The 27,721-nt window shown below is 32.7% G+C and overlaps 1 protein-coding gene across 1 annotated transcript in view; it reads right to left on the minus strand.

Annotated features, from left to right (window-relative positions):
- CSMD3 (CUB and Sushi multiple domains 3) overlaps positions 1-27,721 on the minus strand; it is a 614,053-nt gene that overhangs the window by 78,964 nt on the left and 507,368 nt on the right. The window contains exons 46-53 of the mRNA XM_075085810.1: positions 25,992-26,072; positions 24,719-24,832; positions 18,694-18,882; positions 18,129-18,275; positions 15,410-15,598; positions 8,296-8,481; positions 6,813-7,007; positions 4,916-5,089 (exon numbers count right to left, since the gene is read on the minus strand). Coding sequence (XP_074941911.1) covers positions 4,916-5,089; positions 6,813-7,007; positions 8,296-8,481; positions 15,410-15,598; positions 18,129-18,275; positions 18,694-18,882; positions 24,719-24,832; positions 25,992-26,072 — 1,275 coding nt within the window. The remainder of the gene's footprint in view (positions 1-4,915; positions 5,090-6,812; positions 7,008-8,295; positions 8,482-15,409; positions 15,599-18,128; positions 18,276-18,693; positions 18,883-24,718; positions 24,833-25,991; positions 26,073-27,721) is intronic.

Raw genomic sequence — 27,721 nt, forward strand, 5'->3', positions numbered from 1 at the left:
AAAACTCATTTAGCATTAGTCACGTAGTGGAAACACACCTCCATGTGTCTTACTGATCAAGTAAACTACATTCTTCATTTTCGCATTTTGATTCGTATGGATAGTTAGCATTTTATAAAGGTGTGTTTCGTTCTCCCAGTGTACTAAATATAATGTCATTTAATAACATTAAGATTAACAACAAAATATGAGATTTTACAGACTTACAAACTTTAATCATATTTCATTTTTTATCTTTATTTCAGATGTAATACTAAGTTGCAGAACTGAACACATCTATCATTCCAGCAATTGCTGATTCTTCCTAGGACATATGTAGGAAAGGAAGCAATGAATTTTGGTAAATAAGGGACAGGATATAACAGATCTGTTTTATCAATATATTTAGATGTCAGGAGGAATTGAGAAAGAAGGAATTAAGAAATGAGGGTTAAGTGTAGTCCAGCTGAGTTGAGAATGGATTCAGAACTTAAAGAAATGTGAAGAGCTGGAGTAAGATTACCAATCAACAAAAAAGAAAAGCATGCATAACATATCTTTTCTCTAAGGAGTTTGACAATTGGTCGAAAATGATCTTTTTTCCAAGTTTTCCATGATTTTCATTGATATGATGTCTAAGCATCTTCTAAAATTCCTTTCAATCATGCAGCTAACACAACTGAGAGAAACTCAGTAAAATTAAATACCCACCGAAGAAAAGCATAGAACTTTGTACATTACATTAAGAATGAGCAAGGTCCTAGAAAGAAATGAGAATGCTTTGCAATAATCTAAGAAAACAGCTGCTGCTTTTAAGAATTGGATCCAATAGCCTTTCAAAGCTTCCTGTATTTTTGTTTCTTAGCTTTTCTTTGTTGGGATTTTTAAACAAGGTTTTCTGAAATGGTAACAAAAATAATACAGGAAACAAGTAAAAAGACAGTAAATGACCTCAAGAAAATTTATTTAAGCATATACTGATCTTCACCATATCAACTTCTATCCAGTCACTTTAAAAATTGTGCTGCTTTCAGGAAATGTGTATGTCCTCCTGCCAAGCCACATTAGCCAAAGAAAAAAAAACCAAAAAGTCATCTTGATCCTCAAATCATGACGTTGTAAATGTAATGGTCTTCTGATAGTGCTTCTCATTCGAGTCAATAAAAAGTCAGAAAATCAGAAAATAGTGCTAGTGAAGAAAGGGAAGAAACCCTAGGAAATGTTGGGAAATTTTATTCATCATTCACATATTAGTTAAAAAATCTGAAAGAACTGTGGAATTAACCAAGTAAACCCTATATATTTCTGCTCTGGGAAATGCTCAGTTTAATAAAGCTGATTATAGGCATTAAAATCATTAAATAAAAAACCTCAAAACTTTTTTATAGTTATGAAAATATATGTTTTAATGATCATTCTATTCATGTCAGTAAATTAAAGAAAATAAAAATAATTCCATAAATAAATATGTACATACGCTAATTTTTCATATAAAGAGAAATAGAACAATTAATTTCTTCATCAACTATTTAAATATTTCTCCCTAAGGGAAGCGTATAACAAAATACACAGACTTATCAGTCTCTTTTTATGAATAGGATATTCGGTAGAAATCTATTCTATGTTTCTGAATGTTTCTCCAGGATTTATTACACAGGCTTTCCTCCAAAAACTGAATTAATGTTTTCAGTGCAAAAAGAGACCAAGCACAATAAATTGTGAAAGGCAGTCTGAAATCTTGGAGACACAGCAGTCATGTTTTTTTTCTTGGACTGTTGCTTTATTTTAAAAGACTAAAGTGACATTTTTCGTATGTTTTCACCATAAAATATTGTGAAACAGTTATTTGTTTTTAAGACTTCCACAACAGAATTACTTCAGGAGCAATATGTTGGTTTTTTTCTTTCTTTATTTTTTTTCCATTTGAACATTGTTTCTGCTCACCCGCTATGGAGAACAAGACTACTGATCCAGAACTCAATATCCCACTGCATTCTGTGAAAGATTCAACCAAGTTCATTACATTAATATGATTACTCACACAGTACTCCATTGTTATATAGGTATTCTGGAAACAAAAAAATAGTGAGGTTCAGAAAGGACGCCAATTGTGTTAAATGTTCTAATTCTCTTTGCCATCTACTGTCTCCTAAGATTCAATAGCCATAAAGTACTTTCTCTTTGTAATAAAAACTAATATAATAATAAAATAAAATAAATAAATATGTAATATAATGTAATAAAAATAAAATTAATGAGGGAGGAAGGGAAAAAGAAAGACAAAAAAAGGGGGTGAAAACTACCAACGTATTCTGACAGTATTACAGCTGTCATTAAAATAATGCACTAATGTCTACAATGTAATGGAATTTTATTTGTGTTGTAATAAAATTTGGTTTTTAGTAAATATTTTTGTTGATTTAAAGCTTACTTACATTTCTAGTTCTCTTCTATATCTAATTAGGTTCAACACAAACTATTTCTAGGTTCTGTTGCTGATACTTATATTCTTATTTATTCCATCTTAATTTTTTTCAAATTAAACATAACAGGAATGAAAATTAAATTGATTAACACTATTATTAAATTAAATTATTTAAGTAGCACTTTTGAAATAATAACTTGTATTTTTAAACAAAGTACTTGGAAAAGGATATTATTTTATCCTGTAGGATTTAATTAATGTTACCTAAGTGTACTCTTAAGGACATCTTCAATGCTTAAAATTAAAATACACTTTAGGTTCTTTAGAAGTAGAAAGTGAAATTTATTTTTTTTCTTACTATTTTTCAGTGATTAAAAACAAACTTCAGAATTTATTCATAAGTTGCACAAAAATGTATTTCTCAGATCATTACTATATCAGCTCTGTAGATCTTCCTGCTTCTTTATCTCCTTTCTCCCACACTCTCTCATTTCTTTTATTTCCTCAATATCCTCCACCTTCTGACATTTTCCTAATCAACCTTCTTAAACAAATTTCTGACTTCCCGTTTGTCACTAGTAGAACCTATCCCTCTATTTTAAGTCTCAACTTACTTGTTGAAGAGACAAGAATTGAACTGAGTTAGTCTGAGTCTTTCTAGAAAGCTCATTCCTGCACAGTGGTGTAGCACAGCAGGCAGTGTTGCTGCAAGAGCAATTATGATAACCATTACTCTCTCCCTTCTATAAATTTGCCCTGTCACTAGCTTTTTTTTTTTTTTTAAAACAAGCTATACATGCTTTTTTATATGCTATATATGATGTATACTACATTCTACATCTGTAAGTAAAAATTTTATTCATTCTCTCTTCAACAATTTGCCATCATTAAATCTTTGAAGGTATGTTTGAAGATTTACTGTAGCCCTACTCATCTAATACAAAAAGTATCCTTTAGATTACTGTTTTTCCCTGTAGTCATATAGTTCATTCAACATATTAACTTTATTGTTAGTGGACATTATAGTATACTATCTTAACAATAATAAATCTCTTCTGATAAGGAAAAAAGTTTTGTTTCTTCTGAAAATTGATTACTTCGTGGTCTTCCTTTAAGGTTCAAGTAAAGATTGTGCAACCTATTACTATTATTAAGCTTATATTTTATTTCTAGAGGAAAATGTAGAAGTTCAATTCATTCTGTGTTGATCTTCACTTGAAATAAGTTATTTTGACAAACTTCTTAAATGTAAGTATTTTTCCAAGGTGCTATTCACAAATAGCAGACAATTTGATTGGGTTTAGATTAATATTTCTCTGATGAATATTTTCACATTTCTCCAAACTTCAACAGCTGTAACCTTAGAGAAAAAAAGAAAATCAAACATGAAGGTCTTTTTTTTTTCCCCCGCCGCTAAATGGTTTTCATTGTAAAAGTACAACATGAAGAAGGCCTCCCTGTTCCCCTCAGCTGTGTCAGGAAACATTCCAGCTTCAGACCTGTAGACTGATAAGCAACAGTTTTGCTCATTCATAAGTCATTCAAATTAAGCTTAAGTGAAGATTGGCATCAAATAATGTTGTATTACAGAAGGAAAATTATTTGGGATGGAGAGTAGCCTAAAAATTTAAACGACAATCTGCATAAAGAGGTATTTCCACAAACCCCTATATTTAATGAATATAGTAGTTCAGCTTCTTCTGAAAGTCTCAGTTTATGGATATTATTTTATATTCTCATGCCCCCACAAATGACAAGGTAAAATATGGCTTTCATATTGCATTATAAAACCAGAACATAATTATAGCTTGGATTTCAACTGAAACTAAAACGTTAATTGCATATAGAGTTAAAATCTATGTCTCTACAGTTAACACAATAACTCAGATCAAGGTACATGTGATAATAAGAAATTAAAAGGAAGCTCTGAAATTTTTTCACTGAGATCACATGTTCATTTTATTCAAAAAAGATTCAGGGACTGGTGTCTGATTATTTTAAATAAGTGAAGATGCCTGAATATGTACAATTAAAGTGTGTCAAGTTCTATAGTGTCTGGATAGTGATTTTCTCTCAGAAATGTCTGCAATGTTCCTGCCAAAGTTTCCACAAACATTTTTTTTCCTGTATCATTTGCAAGTGTGCAGATTAATTCTATAATGTAACCACTGAATTCAGGCCTACTATGCAGATATTTTACTGAGGATATGTACTAAAGCTGACACATCTGGAATCAGTCAGCCTTGCTGTTTATGTACTTTAGAGATATATGCAGCAATCCAGTGACACAGGTTTTGTATGTTGGGAAGATATTGAAAAAGAGATTCAATCTGTGGAAAGGTAATCATAGTTATAATTTGATGAGAAAAACAATCCAGTCACACACATTTTTAAAACGCAGAACTCTCTTCAATGTCTGTGCTAACAGGAAGAGACAAGCTGATTCACTTTGCTTACTTTTGACTGCTAGAGAGAAAGAAAATAGATAAGCCATGACAGTAGTATCCATACCTAAACATCTGGTCTCAATTCCACTCCAGAGTCCAGAAGACAGACATTCCCTCACGGCAGAGCCTACTAGCATGTATCCTGAGTCACAAGTAAATATAGCTGTAGATCCATATGTGACTTGAGTTCCAATCTTATTCCCATTTGGAGGTGTTGGAAGTTCTCCACAAGAAATAACTTTATGGCACAACCAAAACAAAACAAAAATGTACAGCTGAGTATCACATACACATATACAGTAATACTTATCAACCAGTAATACTTATCAATCAGTGAAACAGAAAAATACATTTAAGAACTTGAAGTATTTCACTCTGTAGAAAAAATAGATTTAAAACTCTGCATACAAAGAGTATTACTTCCCCAGAAATAATCCTTAAGAAAGAGAGGGACACACACCAATTGAAATTGTCCCTGTAAAGTTAAAAAAACCCACCAAACAGAAAATTAATTGCTATTTAATTACTTTGGTTTTACCAATGACTTTTTCTTAATATTGGAATATCACAATTGTTGCCTTTTAAAAAATTATTTTTGTGTTTCTTTGGAAAGATGTCATTTTTATCTTCCAGTTCATAATGAAATGCTGCCCTATCATTCACACATCATGTTGTTATAATGAATGAACAATGTGCATGGAATTCCTTGCTTTTTATTTACAATTCAAAGCATCTTTTGATTCAAAATAATATTTTTGCTTTAAAGAATTAGTAAAAAGAACTTTACTATTAGCAAACAAGGTGGTGGATTATCAAAGGTTGAAAGCAGCCAGTAAACTTTATGCTAAAAAAAAAAAAAAGGTAGGTGGTAATATTGCAAAAAACCCTTCCCCAAACAGTAAAAAATGTTTGTCTTTTACATTAAAATGGTTACAAATACCTATATGGTATGTAAAATATCTATATACACAGAGAGGTATATAGATACAGACATATACACAATATCTCTAACACTAGAAGTAGTGAAATACTGCAATTAACTATTAAAAAGCCTCTAAATTATAAATGAAATATCCAGTCGGTTATAAAGAACTCAGACTTAAGGTTAATTTCTAATATAATTAATCTGTCCTTGGAATTGTATTTTTCAGCTCCCTCTTATCTTAGTTTCAAATAAATTGTGAATAAATTCTAAAAATATTCTAAACCACAGTTATCTGGTTTATCTACACTTTTTTTCCCCTGCTTTTTAGATATGTGTGGATTTATACACATACATGCAGCTACGCACAGTTTAGCTACATGCACCAAAACCACAGCCATACCCAATTCTATCAGGGTGTACACCATATGGTGATTCACAAAGAGGAAGAATTTTGGGGCTTCAAATTATACCCCAAACTGCCCATCTGTTCAAAAACAGATGTCTAAATTTAAATACATAAAGAAACCTGCTTTTCAGAGGGGTGGGGGAGAGTAGCATAACTGTAGCCACACATTTAGCTTCTTTAAAGTATCTAAATATTTATTACTTTTTTTTTTTTTTTTTAAAGTAGCTCTTGCAGGTTATCAGGATACCAGGTGGTATGATGTGGACTTGCACAGTGTATGGCAACCAGCTGAAAGGAGAGATTATTTTATTTATCAAGTGTGCAGACAGCATACAAAGTTTTTGCATTTTTTTTTAGACTATACAGCATTCTTGACCTAGAATAATATTACTTATTTGTACCTTTATAGATTTAGGGACCTTTAAAATCCTGAAGTATGTTTACAGATATTTCCTTGTCACTAAACATGTATTTGTAAATAATAGCTTTTAGGATACCCGTGAATTCCAGCCAGGTAATATTTTCCTAATTCACTGATTCCAATATTTAATTAGTTAATTTCTAATTCATCCAAATAAAATATTTTTATCTGAAATCTGTACAGCAGATGCAGATAGAACATGTACTCACTTTGGCAGTAAGGCCGCTCATTTCTCCAACTCCAGGTGCCATTAGCAAGACACTCGATAGATGCTGGTCCCAAACCATAATACCCTGGATCGCAGCTGAAAACTACTTTTGTTTTATACTCATAATGTGACCCATTCACTATTCTCCATCTTCCATGTTCCAGTGTAAAGGAATTGATGCTTGGACATGTAACAACTTCCAGAATAACAAAAACACATAGTTATTTGTGGCTTAGTACAGGCAATTTAGGGAAATCTATACCATTACTTATTCAGAAATATATTTTGAACACAGTGACATAATGTGTGAAAAGTAAGGCTGTATCTGAAATTGCCTGTGTGGGCAGCTAGGTATGAGTTCTGTCCTTTTAATTAATAATTATCAATGGCCCAGACAGAGCAGTAACTGTGTATGCAAAGCTATGCAATTGGTGTAGATAGAACCTACACCATGGCTGAAATAAGTGTAGGTTGATAGTCATGGAACTCCTGCAACACTTTGCATCAGACCTCAGAATCTTTACCAAAATGTTAGCTACATTTCAATATAGGAATTATTTTTCTACCCAGGTAAATTCTAAGAGGTCTTAAATACTCATTTAGAGAGGCTGCACATTGGTGAAAGATAAAATAATATCTATATCCAAGATACATAACTATAACTATTTTTTTCCATGATCAAAAGGCACAGAGGAAATTTTTTTGCTGGATACTACTTACTTTCTCTTCATCTGGATTGTTTCTTTAGATAGAGGAAAAGTCAGGAGGGAATGCAATTTACAAGAGGAAAATAAAGAAAAAAAACTACAAAAAAAAAGGGAAAATCCTTGAAAATTATTCTAGGGTATGTTTTCTTTCCTTTTCAAAATTAATTGGGTGAGATAACCCAAATCTTAATGTCCATTAGACACTGACGTTTCTCTATCAGTCTTATGATCACCTGGGTTTTCATACCCCATTTATAACTCTGATGGTATCCACTTCTCTTTGGGACTGAACATGCTTTTTCTCTTCAGTGATGTTCCCCCGCGTTTAGATAGTATAGAATCATAATGATGGGCTGAATATAAATAATAAGCAGCAGTTTCAAACAAGTATCCCACAGTACCAGAGACTTTGCAATACTGGATAGGAAATAGGGTTTGTTAACAGTATATGAACAAGGCAGGTCTCACTGAAGACATGGCTCTTGCATAAACCTCTGCAACCATTAAATTTAGTTTAGCTGCAAATTAATTATCAGTTTGAATGTATTCTATAATCTCTAGTCTATTTCTGCTGCTGCAAGAGAATGTTTCAATATGTATCTCAGCTATATACATTTCAAATATACATTTCACAATAATTTAATACCAGCAATTATTCATAGATTAAAGTAACCTGAAGCTAAAAGTTTAGATAATGTGAAGATTTGCACCTTGGATAAAAAATCAAAATGTACAGCCAGGTGCTTACTCACTGGAGAGCTTTTACATGTTACTTACCTACACAGCGAGGTGTTTTGTTATGATTGCTCCAGGTACCATCCGGCTGGCAGACTGCAGTAGTAAGTTCCTTGGCTGATAGTCTGTATCCATCATTACAAAAATAAGTAACACGAGTGCCAACTAAGTAATCTGTGGTTAAAATCCCACCATTTAACGGAGCTTTAGGAATTCCACAAGATATTGCTGAGTAAAGAGAAAGACATAGTTATTTTATATATTCTTCACTATGAGCTTCCACTCATCTCAAAGGGCTTATGAATTGTAACATCAACAGTCTTAAATTCTTAAAGAATGTCTTTTTAACTCATTAATGTCTGTTTTAAGCCTACAAATAAAGTCCCTTAAAATTTTAGGGAATTAAATCTCAGAAAGTTTTTGTATTTTGACGGAGAAGGATAAGAATAAGAGCAATGCTTCATAACTCTGCAGCTATCCATTTGAAATGCAGAAGATAATCAAAGAAGAGGCAATAGCGTATATCTGGAAAAAAATATGATCAGCAGGGTTGAATGAATAAAGTACCAGTCTGAGACATTAGGAATCTGGTTTGTACTTCAGGTTTCTTCCATTGGGTGTACTCTGTGACCTATGGAAAAGCACTAAAATTAACATGCAATGTTTTATTTTTCCTCCTAAAAGCAGAAAGAAAATGAAAGACTAAGCAGAAAGAAAGTGCCAAGAGAAGATCTGGCTCTGTCTGTTTTGGGAATAAATTCAAATCTAAGGGGACTGGAGCATCTCTCTTATGAGGAAAGGCTGAGACACTTGGATTTGTTCAGACTGGAGAAGGCTGAGGGGGGATCTCATCAATACCTATAAATATCTGAAGGGTGGGTGTCAAGAGGGTGGGACTGGACTCTTTTCAGTGGTGCCCAATGACAGGACAAGGGGCAATGGTCTCAGGTTGGAACATAGAAAGTTCCACCTCAATATGAGGAAAATCTTGTTTCCTGTGCGGGTGCCAGAGCAGTGGAACAGGCTGCCCAGGGAGGCTGTGGAGTCTCCTTCCCTGGGGACATTCAAAACCTGCCTGGACACGTTCCTGTGCCCCCTGCTCTGGGTGTGCCTGCTTGAGCAGGGGGGTTGGACAAGACAATCTCCAGAGGTCCCTTCCAACCCCTACCATTCTGTGATTCTCTAAATCTTTTCCACATTTTACAAACATACATCTATTGCAGGCCAGATCCAAAAAAAGGTAGAGCTTAGGCACTTACGTACTTTACTTTGAAGTGGAATATTGAACCCTAAGAGACCACCCATCCTGCCTACATAGAGATATGAAAAGGTAAGCCTCTCAGACTGTGTATAAATACTTGATAAAAAAGATTAATCTATTTTTGCACTTATTGTGAGCCAATCTGACATAAGACAGATCTGTTTCATAAGCAATATATGAACAGTTTGGCACTGTACCAAAGATAATAGTCACGGCTTAAACACAGGGAAAGCACTAGTAATATCACAACTTGCAGAATAGAGGTGACAGAATCAATGTTAAAATATGTTTGAATTGCTATAAAAAGAAACTGCATATCACATTTAAATTTTATAAAAAAGGGACACACTATACTGAAAAGATCACAGAAAACTATTATTAATTTGCTCACATCTCATCTGGGCAACTATAAAAACATCTATCTTCTGGCAACTAGAGACAAACACACTTTTAGAAAAAAATAATAAAACAGTAATTAGGAGACACTGAAGGCCCGAAGAGAGACATTGAATTCCATCTTCCAGAGGGTATGAGGACATGATCCCAGATGGATAAAAAGCAACAAGTTAACTAAAACAGGGGGTCCATCTTCCACTTACTAAATATCTGACAAAGCTGTTCACCTATCAGCTATTCCACCTGATATCACTGAAGATAAAAACTGAGCCTCCATGACACTAAAATGAAACCATAGGATCATGTTGGTGTTTATTATATATGAAATTCATCAATAGCCTGGACTGCAGCAGGAAATATTAAGTAGATCTGTCTGTGCAAAGAGGAGGATAACCAAAAGCTGGTGTAACCAAGGCATAATCAAATAACACTCTTTATCACATATCTGGCCAAGCTAACCTCTTCCTTCAAAACCACATTAATGATAAAAAGAAGTTTCAGACAATAATGGAGTTGCAGAACCAAATCCATTTCCAGTTACATCAGGGCCAGCATTCAGAAGGGTATAAAATCTAGTATCTACCCCCAAAAGACTTGTAACACGTTAACAACTGTTGCTTACAATCCTGAGCACCAACAAATGCTACAGCACTGCTTGTTCACATACTGCAAATTGTTTCTTTTAGCAATCAGCAAAATATATATCACGTATTTTGTAGATAAAACCTGAGATGCCTTATAACTACCATTGAGACTAATTACTCCTTCAGTATGCAAAAATCTCTATTAGTGACTTGATAAATTTTGAGTCATATTATCGATGTTAACAGAATTAATCTTGTGGCACAAGAAAAATATCTCTTTCCCTTAATTTTAAATTTTAAGGAACAAGTTTCATCCCAGCACACCAAATGCTTGATAAGAGCCTTTTATATAAACAACAGAGCTCCCAAGGAATCACTCAATGACATCTTTTGATTACAGCAGTTATATTGAGTTATGAGCTGAATTTTACATATGTGGAAACTTGCACAGAAATTTAGCTTTTAGTTAAGGGAAAAAAATTACAAAAGATCAAGACAAGTTATTGCCACATCTGACAACTTGACAGGGAAAAAATGGCAAATATCAGGTCTATCACTGAAATGTTTGGTCATTATATGTCAGCTTGAACAGTATTGCAAATCAACACTATAACTATAATCGTAACTGGAACATTAAAATCTATTCTTTGTTCACAAACTTCAGGACACAGTTCCAATTCTAAAGATATATTTATACAGCCCTTTGAACACCTTAACTTTATTAGCTCTCAGGGCCCACCAGCACATTTTAAAGACTCATCTGAAATTTCAGAAGCTATTATTAGACCAGGATGAAGTTCTTAAATACCCTTCACTAAATGTTAAGGTGCTACTGAAAGTTTCTGTGATGACAATTTCCCAAACAGAAATCAGACTCTTCACCCTATTAAGGACCTCCAATCCTTGGATTTGCTCAGCCTCACTTAAGAACAACACTTAGCAGATGTAGCTGCCTCTTACATCTCAGGGATAGGGTAAAATAAAAAAGTATTATCACGGCAGACATCAGTCTAGAGCTGATAACATTTATCAGGAGCACTACAAATATAGGCAAGACTACTTCAGTGTCACAGAAAACTATTCCATGACATACTCCTCTGAACTTAACTACGTGGACATGCAACTTCTAAAGTATTAAGGAATTTTATTAAAGTTAAATTTCCTGTATATTGACTTACAAATCACTTTAAAGGATGCCAACTACTTATTTGGCATTTAATAAGTTATTAATTGAGTTTTCACACATGTCCCAGTACAGCCATGCATTTGGAAATAAACAGAATCATATTTTGAATAAATACAAGACTGACTTATCTTACACATAGCTATATTAATTGTTCCAATGTATATGAATATGACCATCTCAAACATATAGCCATGTCTAAAAAAATGTAAAGGTAGAAGGTATTATGCTTTATGCTTTACACATCAGATATTTGTTCCAGACCACTATATATGTACTTTAGCTTAATTTTTGAGAAAATTGTAACGCATTATGTATCGTACCTAAGCAGGTATTCTTGGTATTCTTTTCCTTTTTCTTTTCTTTTTTTTTTTTTTTAATGCTTTAGTATAATATAATTCTTCTGGATACAGTGTTACGTTTTAACTTTTAGTTACTTAACAGCTTTACCTAGAATTCCTGTAAAAACATTTGCCTGTTACTCATATATGATATTATAAAATATTAATACCGATTTCTGATGAGGTCTGTGTGAAGCAATGTTTATTTGCAAGAGAAATATCTCATAATTAAACCCAAGGATCATGTAATGCTGGGATAAAAATACATAAAAATAGCTGGGAGAAAAACTAATGTTTTAAAACACTTTGAATCGTCTAAGATCTATGTTCAATTGTAAATATTCAACCATTCATACGAATTCATGTTAATTCTTGTATTCAGGTAGTTCATTGCAAACCTATTTGTTCTTTCAAAAGTTTATCGTAATCAGGCTTCATAATTTAGTTAATCATAGGAATCTTTTATTGACTTGTGGTCAGAGGCTTAATATCATTAAAACTAAGATGGACACATGGATGACACCACCTTCGCAGTATGATTCATTTAATGCATTTCTCTTAAACAGAATAGTTAATATCTAAAATTTAGAACAGTAAAAGTTTGTAATTAATTTGTATTATTGTTACCATTCTACTACTACATTATTAGATTTTGAAGCAGTTTCCTTTTACATCTTTTCATGACAGAGGAAGGGTGCTTTTGTATTAACTGTGAAACAGGTTTCAAGTAATTGCTGTAGTCTGGCTTGAGGCATTTCTTTTTGACTACTTACTACTGCATTGAGTCTCTTCTACTGAGATATGTTTAGTTCTATAAATAATGTAAAATATCTTCCATCCAAGGTTAAAGTGTGTATCTGGATTTTTCAGGTTCTGTCAGTCCTGTAGTACAAAATTTGAAGAATGGCTGGTATTATCTATTTAGAGGTTCAGAGATCAAGATTTTATTCATATAGGTATAAGAATGAGAACATTAAAAATTGCTCAGATGTTACTCATGAACTTGGAAAAAAAAAAGCTGTAGTGGAAAAGGCTACTGGCATTCATTAGTTATAGGAGAGGATTTAGAAATTATAATAATGGTACAGATACAAAATGAAAAATGTAAAGAGAAAGCATTAGTTTACATACAGTCATGAAATATTCTGAAGGCAATAAAAAACATTTGCCAGGAAATGGACTTAGTATTGCTAAAAAAAACCCAAACAACCACAAACCACTACCTGTGCTGACTGCAGAGGCATCACTAAAGAATTCATAAATTATGAGGCCGTAGATTTCTCATTTCCTACAGGATGATGCCAGTAACTACTACTGTAATTTGGCTGGTAATCATTTAGGAGACAGAAAACAAATAGACTAAAATGAGACGGATTGTTTTTAAAGAAATTATAGATATTTTTTTTTTCATGCACTGCTATTTAAAAAAAAATGGCCTAATCTTTTTCTGTGTTAAATGATCATTTGTGGCAATCCTACATTCAGATCTGTAAAAGAATTGATTAAAATGGCTTTGCTAGGTATGCTATAAATGTTAATGCATGTAAAGTAGAAGGTAAGACTGTGACATTATCATCTGATATCACCTGGCAAAAGAGTTGGTAAAATCTGACTCACAATTATAATAGTTGTTAAAGCAATATTCATCCTCTATATCATCAAGTTCTAAAAGCCATTGGCCCATACTTAAAAGAGTTAGAGGTACTTTGTGCTGAAGCTGTACTGCTCAACAGTACTCGAAATGGCAAAGCCCTTGCGTCTTGCAAATATCCTCTGTGAAAGAACATGGAGGATATTTACTGATGGTGCTCTCAACCTTTTGATACAAGAGATCATATCACAAATGTTCTGTATCATCTGGGTATGGGGAATAATTTTCACCTCAATAAAACAACAGTAAGCTTAGATGTATGACTGATGTATGGAAGCTGCTTATTCCTTAGAGTTTTTGCAGTAATAATGTGTCTTTAGGTTGAATCTGAAGTTTGCTGTTGTGAGTTGCAACTACATATCATGGCCACAAACCACCTTCCATGCAAAAGGACTTGCAGGAAGAATTGACTAAAGTTCATATCATGTATCAAAACTAGCCCTCATTAAATGCATAATTATAATTAACTACTATTCAACTAATATATACATTAAATAATATTCCATATGCTAACAGTTGGTACCAAGAGTCTTTGTACTTGATCAGACACCATGAGATTACTAAGAATTTAACTCCACTTGTTCCTAAAGTATTATCTGTGTATTGCAACTATTTCCATTACTGTACTCTACTCTGTATGAGCTATTTGAATTTGGTAAGTTGTTTGGTTTGTTTGGTTTTTTTTTAATTACATGTTATTTGATAAATCTAATTAACAGTCTGATTAATTTATACAAATAACTGTCATGAAGGCAGTCCTTAGAAAACTGATGAGAAGAAAAGAGCTAAAGAATGATATGTAGCAAATGCATTGCCTGTATCTTTTTTTTGTTTTTGAGGGCTTTCAGTTTTTAAAAATACTGTCACACTGTTTATTAATAGAAATTTATCAAAGAGCTTTGAAAGTGAAGTTGTTTCACCTTTGACAAAGGTTAGGTAGTTTTCCTTTAGAAACATACAGTTCAAGGACTTTTGTCAAAAAAACCTAATGGGAAATTAACATGGAACTTTCCTATAGCATTCATCTCTACTGGTCAACAGGAACAAAATGTACATGTTTTGAATAAACACACCTGCAAATTTTAATGGAAAAAAAAAATCATTATCATAGTTCACCGAAGAGTGACATACGTAAGTTATCAGAACAATAACATTCTTTTCAGGAAAGGAAGAATTAGAATACCATTGTGATGGGTATTAAATAACCAGTTCGTTTTCACTGTTAAGTAGAACATCATTTGCTTTTACAAGGCAAAAGAAACTAAATTTACAATTAACTCAGTGAATTATCTTTTAAATTTGAATTTAAAACATGAAAGAGTAAAATAGCATCATGGGCAATGCTTTTTTGGTCCTTTTTCCTGTTCTTGGAAATGTAGCAAGTTTCAGGTATTTCTGGTTTTTTTTATATACTTCTTGGTTCATGAGAAATGAACTTCACTAACTACTCAGCTTTAAATGATCTTTTTGAATAATTTCACATTTAAAATTTGTGGGGATTTTTCCCCTCACAGAGATGTAGTTTGTTTTTAGTATCTGCAAGTCTTAGCAAATTCTATTGAAATATTGTTTCTTAAAAATATTTTTGTATGTTTTAATACATAGAAAAATTTTGGTACAGAGGCATGTCCATTAAATGATTACCTTCTATTCATTTTAAGTCAGTAGACTGATTGCTTACATTTGAAAAGGAAAAAGAAAGTTCCTTAGGTTATATTGTTTTATAATTAAAGAATTTACCTTGACAAGCTGGGACTGGAACATCCCATGAATAATAACCATACGGAGACTTCCTGCATACAGCAGTACTTTTCCCAATGAGCCGAAAACCTCGATCGCAAGCCCAGCGAACCATACTGTTGAGTTGTCCACCTGTCTGACTGACAATGAAACCATGTGGAGGTGACTCTGGAGTACTGCAGTAGAGAGCTTTAAACATAAATATTGAATAAATAAAAGATGCGTTTAGAATCCAGATGACAATTCTTGAAAGATTCTTGTTGAATTCAGTGCACGTCTGATAACAAGCTGAGAAAATGTCACTAAAAGTTGTTGTCTTTTGTATCCTGATCATGCATGCAGCAAGCAAATTCACTAAGTATAAAGATAAAAGAATAGGGATTTATAAGGGATTCAGGTTTTTGTAGCCTCAAAGGAAATGTAGTGATAGATCACTTCTATAACTAGTTCTCTTTTCACCATCTTCTTTTTTAAATAAAGTAAGCTACAGAATTTTAGTTCATTATGAAATTTATTGCAATTGTATAAATTTCAGTAGTATACAATCTTTTTTTAAAAGAAAATATCAAGAGCATACTGCACATAATTATTTTCAACTAATCTTTTCCTTCTGGTCCTAATAATTTATTTCATTCAAGTTCTGTGATATGATGAATTGAAGTGAACTAGCAAATCCAAAATAGATTTTTATCATATTTGTGTCACCATAATTCCATGGCAAAAGCAAATATACTTTTTTAGAATACAGAAAGTCCTACAGAAGTCTTCTTATTTAGATACTATGAAAAAAAAAACCAGAAATCTTTATGAGAGCAAAAAGATCTTCAAGAGATATAGTTGTTATACTATGAAAGGATTTATGTACTTTAAGTGTCTCTGACATTAAAGATTGTTTATTATTATATATCATTATGCTTATATTTCTTTTAACTCCTTTGTTCATCAAGTCCATGAGCACAAATTCGCTTGGTTTTGGCTTCCTTGCCAAAGGAGTGGACCAGAAGGGACTTATAACCTGGTAGCCATGTTAAGACAAATGTTGTCTGTTTAAGAATTTAACTTGGTCTCTCATTGATTTGGTTCGAGGATGAGCCAAGACTATTGAGTCAAGATAGCCATTTTTCCAATTTTGTAGGAAAGAGAATTAAGTTGGAAGTTTGTTTCCAAGTGCTTCCTTCATGCTTTGAAGAAATGTTGGTAACTATTGATATCCATTTTCTCAAGGCAAATAGAAAAGTGCCGCTTCACTTGTTCTTTAAGCCTTTCCATGTCCCGTGACTTACTTTGGGTCAATAGTTTTCTCAGGCAAAGGCTTCCTCTGATCAGGAAGGAGTCACATGGCTGTTTGTTTACTCTTTATTAAAGCAAGCAGAAGAATAAGAACAACTGCCATATCTTTCAGAGTGCATACTACAAGAATATTTTCTTCCTCACATTAAATTGCTGACTTACACTCTTGGAAGAAGCAAAGATACAGACACCTCTAATTCTTTAGTGTATAAGAAAATATACTGGTATTTTCTGAATGTTACAGATAGCTAGTAAATATTTCCTGGCTACCTCTCAGTAGTTCTCTTGCTGTCAGTAGGGAAAGAGTTTTAAGAACTTTCTCTTCTTTTACTTTTAACGTATCCAACAGGTACTACAGACAATGAAAATTGTTATAATATAATATTCTGTGTTTAGCCAACAGTGAATTTTATCTAGCTATACAATAAACATTTTACCTCTGAGACAACTATCCTCTCCTAAGTGAAAGATGACACTAATATTATTTTACAGACTATCATGAGCCTAATTATTTTTCTGCCATAGTGAATTAGCCAATAATTGAAGGGGGGGGGGGGATCAGAAAGAGGAAGAATTTTATATTTATTTTCTATTGCTTTCTCCACTTTGTAAAGTGAAATTGGTTTATACCAATAACTTCTCCAGTGTTTGCAGATACTATCCCCAGTACCCCTTATTCTGTGTATTCCAAGTCTTTGGTCATGATAAAAAAATCAAATACAGATTTTGTGTAATTGCTGTAAATTGCAACAGATCTACTTCAGCTTGATTAATGAATATTATTACGCTCTAAAAATTGATATTATATAATAATTCTATAAAAACAATTATACAAAATTCAGTCTTTGTTAAGTATCATCCTCACGCACTATTCATAAATTGTTTGAATTAATAACACACAAAATGTTGGCTTTTTTGACATACTAATTGATCTCTTCTAGTGCGTTTTGCTGCTTCTGTTGAACCATAAATTAGAGTTCAAACATTTACAGTCTCATATTTTTCCACCTTGTAGCTGCTCTCTCCTGTCTTGTTGACACCTCTTACTCTGTCCCACCAAAAGTGTTAATGATGGATTGCATAAAGGTCCAGTATGAAGAACAGAGGCACATGAGTGCACATAAAAGACGGGAGGGAGAAGCTGCTTCTTTCCTCTTTAGTACTGGCTTATGCCATTTTAAAGTCCTGTGAGTGAAACATTAGCTTATGGAGCACATGTGTTTCACATATCCTACTCAGGATCTGTGGGGTTTTTTTCCTCACAAGATCAGTATCATCAAGTTCATATATAAAACAGATTGGATTTTATTTCAGTCTGGGCAATTAATGTTACAAAACCAAGCTTACATTACCCTTTTCACATAAATAAATATGTTCCATATTGAAATTTGAAATTTTATACACAATAAAGAAAGACTGGTTTACATACCTATATATCTTATCCTGAAACCCTTTTTATTGGTGCCATGATCTGCTGACCACCGGAGAAATACTTCGTGGCCATTGCTGGTTATATTTAGAGAAGATGAATAGTCTCCACTGAGAGAAATGAGCAATGGGCTATGACTGTTTGGTCCTTGACACAGGAAAAAAAGAAAAACAAAACCAAAACCTAGAAGTTACAAAGTTTCAAATAACATACAATTAATTATATGCATAGAATTAATATATATAGAAAACATCCACCAAGCAAATGGTAAATTAATCTGAATTAAAAATGGAAGTGAAATTACATGAAATTACATGAAATTACTAGAGAGTACTTATTTGTTCAGAAACAAAATAATTTCTAAACATAGTCAATGCAGTACAACTTTGAAACACAGTAATCCAACAGTTCTTTTTAGCACAACAAATCCAAATAATTGATTATTTAAGATTTTTATACTGACAAATTCTGGTATGCATAAACAATAGTAATCACACAGATGCAATGTAAAAATATACATATATATAGAAAAAGTATCATCCAAAGTTGTGCATCCTATAGTTACCATCAAACACCTCTAGTATATCAAATTCCTTTTCTGTCTGGAAGAATTCAAAGAACATGCTGATATTATAACCCTTTTCCACAGTAATGGTCCATGCACACATCTGGAGATTTGGGTAGCTGTCAGGATATCCAGGGCTCAGTATTACTCCTGTTGAATCCAGACGCATTTCATTGGCTGGACAGAGCACTGTGAAACAAAAAAATTGGTAAAAAAATCTAGAACCAACTGTTTCTTTTCATGTGACTGACAAGATTTTCCTGAGTTTAAAAGATCTGTCTTATTTCCTTTAAAGATCAGCTTATTTCCATAAATACAGAAAGAGTGACATTTTAGAAACAAAATCAGTAGAAATAAAATCTGAAGTAATGTCTGTCTTGAAAATAAATACCCTCAGAAGTTATCAATTAATTACATTTTTCTTCTTTCATTTTCCAGAAGATAAGAAACTCTTGCAGGCTCTGTGTAAGTACTAAGCTGTTGCATTGTTCAAACACACACACACACCACCCCCACCCCCACCCCCACCCCCACCCGATTATTATTCCTGTCAGCAGTAATTCCAGGTAAAATCTTGCACTGAAAGCAAAACTTGAAGACACTGTAATTTTTGGTTATCAGATTCTAAAGAGTAATAAAGCACTCCTACAGTCTGTATAAAGCAGCACCTAAATTTTGAGATTCTCAGTCAAACTCCAAAAACATTGATGTACCTACATACAATGTAAGCACTATTCAGACAAGATGCCTTTGGTCTAGAGAATAAAGATATACTTCAGGCTGACATTTTGTTGCTCAGCAGGACTCAGCAGGACTAATTAGACAAGATGATTTGTGCTAATCTAGCAGCCTAGTTTTCAGATTCATAGAAATCTCAGAAAATGCTAGATTAATGCCTTTACATGTAATAAAAACACTTGAAATTCTATTTTTCCTTCACCACACCTAATATAGTCCCATTTCTTTTCTATCTCTTACAGAAAGTAACAGCAAAGAAGAGCTCTTAAAATCAAAGCGTATGACTAGCAGTTAAGATATTGATGTTATAATCCTGAAAGAGTTAGCAAATCTCAAGCTGATTTTGGGCAATTCATCTAATTGCTCCTCCTTTTAAAAACAGGTACAACAGTTCACCATGTGACAGACACTTTCTGAGGAAATAAAGATCAAATTAAGAGGCAAAAAAAATAGGTAAATTCTTCCCCACTTAAAAGTAAAAATCCAAATATCACCTTGAGATATATGTATAGATGTACTTTAACTCCATATTCCTCATCATCCTTCAGTACTTTGGTATTACAGGTCTGTGAATGTGTCATATTTTATGTGCATATTGAATCTATAACTACAAACCACTTCCTTTTTAATAACCCCATGTATGAAAGATTTTTGGTTATACGTTCACATTTTTAGTAAACTTTCAAGTTCAGACAACCAAATACTTTCCTCCTTCTAATAGAGAGATACTATCTCCCTGATGAGTAGATATGAGCCAGCTGAAGAAGAAGTTATAAAAACCTGAAGTTCTTAATTGCCAACAGCCTTTTCCCAAAATTTAACTATAGGAAATAAGAAAAGGAACATGCTTTACTTTTTTCTCTGAAATGCTGCTGGGGGAAGCTAGACCTCCAAAATGTGAGGATGTTTTCTGCAAGGGTAAAAGAAGACACCTGCTCTACCTCTGCTGACTTCTACAGTAAGTATTGACTACCATACCTTCTCCTTACTCTGAAGAATTATTTTTTCTTATATTCCATGTCACAATCTGAAGTTATTAACCTTCCACTCTAGCTGTGCCAGAAAATACATAGCAACTCTGGCTATTAACTGTCATAGTTTCAGGAGGGATAGAGGATACTAGCAGGATAAATGCTACTTTGTAAGTAATTTATCATCATTATTTTAAAGCAGTTGCTGAAGTTGAGCAAAATGGTGTGTAAAGGTATGGTGAAGGGGCTTGACTTTGAATTTATCGAGATTAATTAGGTCTACACAGAATAACAATCTCATTAAATAAAAATATTTGATATTACCATGTTACTGGAACTTATTTCAAGAACTGGATTTACTTTGTGGTATATGAACAAGTGTCTGCAGTTTATTTGGAACTGAACACTGCTAATCAGGAACCTTAAAATCTGGTTTTTATATTCACAACTGAAACTTACATGAAAGCAAGTTAGTACTGAGCCATTACAAGTTAAACAAGAAAATAACTGGATCTTGGATTTCTCAAGAACACTAAAAATATTTACTTATTAAATACAAAAAAACATATTTTTATGGGGAAAAAGTCATTGGTCTATGAAGAGAGAGAACACAGAAAAGCAGAGAGACAGAACAAGAATAATCAGCTTTGTAAACATAACTCATAAGAATCATACAATCAGAATGGTTTGAGTTGGAAGGGACCTTTGAAGATCATCTGGTCTGACCCCCTGCCATGGGGAGGGCCATCTTTTGCTAGAGTAGGTTGCTCAAAGCCCCATCCATCCAGATGTTGAAAATGAGAAAGGAATCTGTCTGTATATTTTAAAATATTCATGTCTCACTTACAAAATTAGCATTTTATTGCTAAATTTAAATAGTCTTTTTTTCATGTCCTGTGTTTGTCTCAATTAGTCAGGAAGAGATTGAATATAACACCTCCACTCCGCATGAGAAAACTTGTAAGGCTAGAATATGGTTCTCAAATTACAGTGCTGGGACAGTTGTGATACAGACTTTGTCTCAAGCAAATTAAAGAACTGATCCTCTCAACCTTTATGCTTACATACATATGTAAACACACAAGGAGGTGTGGCAGAAAGGCAGGAAGAGAATCATAGTCATCTGTCTGCACTAGTTTATTTACAGATAATTTTGCTGTCTCCATATGGTTCTGCTTTGCGAACTATCCCCAATTTCAGGATCTTGAGGAAAACATCCCTCAGGAATTTTATAAAAAGCTTAAATACTTATTTCTCTACAATGGATTCACTTGGGAATTGGGTAGCTAATACTTTTTTATTAATCTGAGCTAATGTAGCTGAGATATAGCTGAGAGTCATCATTCAGGAGTATTCTTAAGGTCCTCTAGTTATGATGCAAAAAGCTTTCATTTTATCCTGAAAGTAGAAGCAAATTTCAAGAAAAACTAAGGGGAAAGTTACATGCTGCATGGGAAATACTCTCTTTTAACAAAAGATGATGATAAGTGTTGGCATAAGCTTGTGGAAGTTAGTGATTATTTTCTGATCTAAAGAAAGAAATCTTCAAGAATTTTAAGAAATACTCATCCAGCTGATACACATCAGAGAAAAACAGAAGGAAAGGTGACAGTTTTAAATAGTACTAAATGTGTTATAAACTAACCTGTAACAATTAAAACCACCAAATAAAACCTTAATATATTTTGCTTCAATATTTTATCCTAAGGAAACCTCATTATTGACTACACTATCTTTGCTGCAGTACATTAGATTCAAAACTAATATATTGTTTTTTAAATTCTGTGAAGCAGCACTCACCAGATTCAATAAATAAATGAGTGTTGAATGTGGGTATTAAATTATTTCAAGTTTAAAAATGAAGCAAAATTCAACCGGAACTTACTTATTGCTGGCTAAAGTGTCTAACACATGCACAAAGTTAAGGCAACAGAAGTTAAAACTCTGAAGTCTAACAATAAACATATGCTCTGCCTGGTGAAAAGAATTAGTAAACTAATACAGCTATGAACCAACAGAAGAGCTGAATTTATTCCTTCAGAGTGATTCTTATGTAATGTGTTACAGCCTGCACAATTAAAGTATGGAACCTTATATATAAATCATGAAAGACACAAATTTTAGCCATATAATTTTGCTGCCTCTAGATACCACAGAACTCTCTATCGATCTGGGTTTCACTGTTGAAATTCAGCTTACATATTGATATCTTCAAACTTACATATTACATAAATAAATATAAGACAGTTATGTTGCTGCTTATTCTAGGTGGCCAGTTTGAATGGTTATTTTAAATGTTTTAAATAATTCCTTTTTTTTTTTTAATTTTCAGAGTCTAGTGACTCTGAAGATTATGTTAATTTCTTTCAGCTCTAGACTGAAATGATAAGAGCACTGATTTAATATTTACTATTTTATCCAATTTTTAGCATTCATATGTGACAGAGAAAAGATTAACTATGGCAACTGAAGTCATAATTCCTGAGTTTTTGTCTTGGGTCTTGCAATGAATATAAATATGGCTTCAGCAACACATGCTGAGAGAATGCCTCATGATTAGTACATATGTCTGTCCTATCTATTCTTACTTAATTTTAACTTTTAAAGCAGTACTTGGAGGTTACTATGGTTTTTCACCCACTAAATGCTGTAAGACTGATAACTTAGGATTTTAATTTAAATTGGGGTATTGGAAACTATTCCTAGACAAAATTGTGCCTAAATAAATGCACAGATTTTCAGAAAATATCAGTGTTAAAGTTCTTATAAAACTCACAATTCAGGATCACTTTGCATTTTTAAGAGCTAGACTTACTGCTATGAACGATTTTGGCTTTTGCGTAGTTCTGTGCATAACACTAGAGGAAAAGAATTTATTCAGCAGTAGTAGTTGACCCTTCCAGTTTTTCAGGAATGCAGGAAAAGGTTATATTTATAAAAGAGTAATTTTTCAACTCTCAGCTGAAAACAGAGTTTGAACATTGTAGTCAAAATTAAGTTCTAAAAATTAATATACTGATGTTTAAATTCATAACAACTAAACTGTGCACCAGTCTGAAACTTCAGAAATTACTAAGAAACAGTCAAATATTAAAGTTTTAATTGTAAAAGTAGTAAATTTATTAGTTATTCACTATTTCCAAATAAATCTTTCATCATGAGTATTTTATAGATATGCTAATTAAAGTTGTTGGTGAGGAGCCAAAAACCATCTTATTGGAAGAAAACTCAGATGGCAGCATTTTTCACTTAATAGAAATGTAAATCAACTGCATTTATTACGACTGATTTGGGAAAGTATTTTAATCTTGCAGTAGGTGTTAGAATATTAAGCTCAGGAGTAGATGGATCATGAAGGAATATCATGACAGCTAGCAGGATTCAAAATGGCTTTTGTTTACATAAATCATACTTTTATAAGGCTGTGAGTTTATGGTTTTTTTTTTCCCCCCTCGAAATATTTTATCATACATGTTTTTAACTGTATGTCTTCATTTATCTTTCTGGAAATAAATGGAAGATTAGTAAGAAAACATAAACTTGTGCCCATCACTGAAACTTTAAAGAGATTTTTAAAAAAGAAACACCAAATCCTATGCAAGGTTTGTCTCCATTAGCTCCCTAATCAGTTCAATGTGAAAGAGAACTCTCATGTTTTCTTCAAAAATGATTTAAAAATTCTACTCTAGCATTACACATCAATTGTCACCTTAATAAAGACTGTTTTAAACTGTGATGTTAGTGGTTGGCAGGATTGTAATCTTGTTTTTACCTTAATGATGAGATAGCGTTATATCTCTCTATTCAGTTTTCAATAAAAGAAGGAAAACATGAACACACAGAAGCATGCACACACATATACAGAAAAACTATTCTTTAGAATACACTGAATAAAAATGGAAGCACTTGAAGCTGCACTGAAAAATTATGTGATCCTGTTTACCCAAATCCATCCTATGTTAATTTAGCATTTTTTAAAATTTCAATATAAATTTTCATACTATTATGTTCTAGACAAATTAAATAATGGCATTATTTATTAAATTTAGACTCCCTCCAAAAAAGAATTGTGAAATTAATTTTTAAAAGTAGAGCAGCAGGCCTTTAAACTCATCAAATTAATTAAAATATTGCTAATTATTTTCAATTAATATTTGACACACATTCATCTTAACGAACAGTAATACTATTGGGAATAACATCAAAAAGTCTGAAATATTATCAGTGTGCCTGCTTATGTAAAGAGATAGTGGAGGGTATTTAAGGAATCACCATTCAGCTGGCCTGACAGAAGAATAAGAAAAACAATAAAAAACCTTGACATGTAGGTGGTGCTCCATCCATCTGAAGCCTTTCACCGAGTCGGCATGTCAGAATCTCATTACCAACCAATGTAAAGCCTGGTTGACACTGGTATCTTATTATGTCTCCTGTTTGGAAAAACAAAACAAGACAAAACACAAACAAAATAAACATTAAACAGCAATTAACCGGGACTTTTAGCTTTGAAAACAGTATTGATTAATGAAGCTTCTTGCAACCATATATATGGGCTAAATGACCTCTGGCATAAACAACTTTGATTAGTTTAAGAAATGTGGTAAATGAGCATGGTGCTTCACACTATGCTGCATCTATCACTGTTTTCCACGACATTATTTGCTGGATGGTTTGCTAATTTGTCTGGGTTTGACTGATGTTGTGTGAACCATGTGTCCACAAGCTTTAAGCAAAATAATTTGTTAGATAACCATTATGGAACTACCTAAAGAGATAAGATCAAGTCAGTAACCCATATAATCCTGAGGGGAAAAATATTAAATAATAAATAATAACAATTAAATAAGAACTGGATTTAATTGATGATATCTAAATTTGGCATGGTGAGAATAAGAAATTATCATTTTAAATTAAGAAGTTAAAAAATCATACAGTGTTATGTATTAAAAAAAGAGTAAAAATTTTTACATCCCAGCAGTTCTCTTTGGTCAAGATTAGAGAGCAGAAGATGGGGGAAAAAAAAAGTCTTTTCTCTTCTTTACCAATATGACTAATCAAACATTGGTATACATTAAAAATAAATTTATTTTTCTTTGCCATAATGTGAGAAGAACTAGCTGGTCAGACATCTGACATCTGATCATGTAAGTCATATTTCTTTGAACAATTGATGGCTAAGTAATATTATTAACATCTCTTAGAAGGTCAGAATGTCATCCTCTCTTCAGATCCTCCTAATTTTTACGTACTTGATTTTACTCTTCAGGTTACAAAACCTTAATTCTGGTACAGAATATACCATTGCTACATGGTTTTTTTTGCTGGTTTTGTTTGTTTCAATATAAGACAATGTTTTATATTAAACATTATAAAAAATGTATTTTAAAATGAAGTTAAGTAGGAAGGAGTTACTGGGTTACACATGACCCAGGAAGTATAGGGAAAGGGAATGTCTTCTTAAAAATTTTATTTTCAACTATAAATCTAATATATTAGAGGCATGATTTGCACCCTTAAAAGCATGACATTTCTGTGCATAGCAGTCCTTATTTTTGAAACAAATGTTGCTTTTATTTTCTTTTATGTTACCTATTTCAAATTCGTCATCCTCAGTTAGAATTTCAGCATTTGCTATATTTGTCGGAGGCTGGCAGACCCGGAGTTGATAGGCTATGAACAGGAAAAAAACACAGTTGACATTCCCATGCTTAGACAGTCGGCATAGCTATGCAAACATAACTGAGTTAATACCCACATTAACAGGATAAAAATAAACATGTAATCTTTTACTTTGACACTTTTAGGAGAATCAAAAGAAAGGAAACACAAATTTCAGAATTAATGAGAAATCGGAAGCTGTGCCTTTGTTCTTCATTAGATATTTAATTTCAGTGGCAAAACCCTCTTCATAAATAACATAAGAAACTTAGAAGTGGATGCCACTTTTTCTCACTTAAGTGATCTCATCCAAAAAGAAAATACTTTTTGTATTGTGCAATCTTTTTTTTTTTTTTTTACAATACATTCTTACTGCTGAACTCTTCCACTTTTGAAATTTTGTAATAAAGACAGGTTTTAGAATCTAAAAGATTCTACTCAGAGGCTGTGTAACTGATGGACAGAAGTATTTTGAATATGAAATTTCCCAGTAAATGAAAAGTTGTGGAACATGTCACCTGCAGATAGGGTCAGAGAATAATTCTGCTTTCAAACTTCTAATCTGAAGCCTCACATGAAATAATTTTCTGAATTTTAACACATGTATGCAACATAATTTAGTGAAACAAATTATAGATAAGTAGGAAGAGTACGCAGAAGCTATATAGCCTTATTTTTTTAACAGAGAACCTATGAGGATATGTCTGTGTTTGGACAGAGATGAAATTCCCTTCAATCTGAATGCAATCAGGACAGAAATCCAGCTGAAGAAATCACAATGAAATATTTATACTGACAGCGTAGTCTTCTGCATTTTAAGGTGTACACTCAGGTTGATCAATGACTCAAGTATGCCTGCTTTTCACTGATATTACATTTGTGTATGGCATTGTTTTATAGCATCTCTCATTAGCAAGAAAACATCATCTACTTATGGCAGATGACGATTCAGCTTCAGTTATACACATCTTTGTTACTTCCAGTGCTTTCATCCTTTAGTAATCAAATTGGTCAAACTTTTGTCAATCACCAAATTTATATTTTATCCAGGTAAGATCTTTTGTTGATATCAAGTCACCCATATTTAATATTTTCCTATTCCACTTCTTTTTGTCGATTGTATAGTGAAGAGCCAATTAAACCAGTGAGTCAGAAAGCTAACATCCTGCCTTAGGATAAAGTAATTTAAAATAAAACACACCAAGAAAATGCAGAAAGCTGTGCTATTTGCATTAAAAAAAAAAAAGGAATAAATCACCAACATAATTTTAAAAATGGATTAAATAAACAATTCATATAATTTATCCCAAATGTATCTCATTTAGGGGTATTATTCATTTTAATCCCCGAATTACCTATTTTAAATAAATTTGACTCCTCTCACTGGCTTGCCTTTATTGCTATAGGTTGTATGTAACTGATATGAAGGGTCACCAATTCATGGATAGTGAGAGATTTATTTATCTTGACAACATCAATCCAAAAAATGTTTTAAGTTTCTTCATGAATAATCCTTTGTGCTGCTAAGTTTGCATCTTTGTTACACATTAGAGCCCACATTTGTGGAATGACAATTTCCACAATAACAAAAGAAATTAGTACAAGGAGATCAAGTTATTTAGAGACACTTTATTATTAGGTATGAGCATTTCTATATGTGT

The sequence above is a fragment of the Phalacrocorax aristotelis genome, chromosome 2 (assembly GCF_949628215.1).
Source record: "Phalacrocorax aristotelis chromosome 2, bGulAri2.1, whole genome shotgun sequence".
In the NCBI taxonomy this organism is placed as follows: domain Eukaryota; kingdom Metazoa; phylum Chordata; class Aves; order Suliformes; family Phalacrocoracidae; genus Phalacrocorax; species Phalacrocorax aristotelis.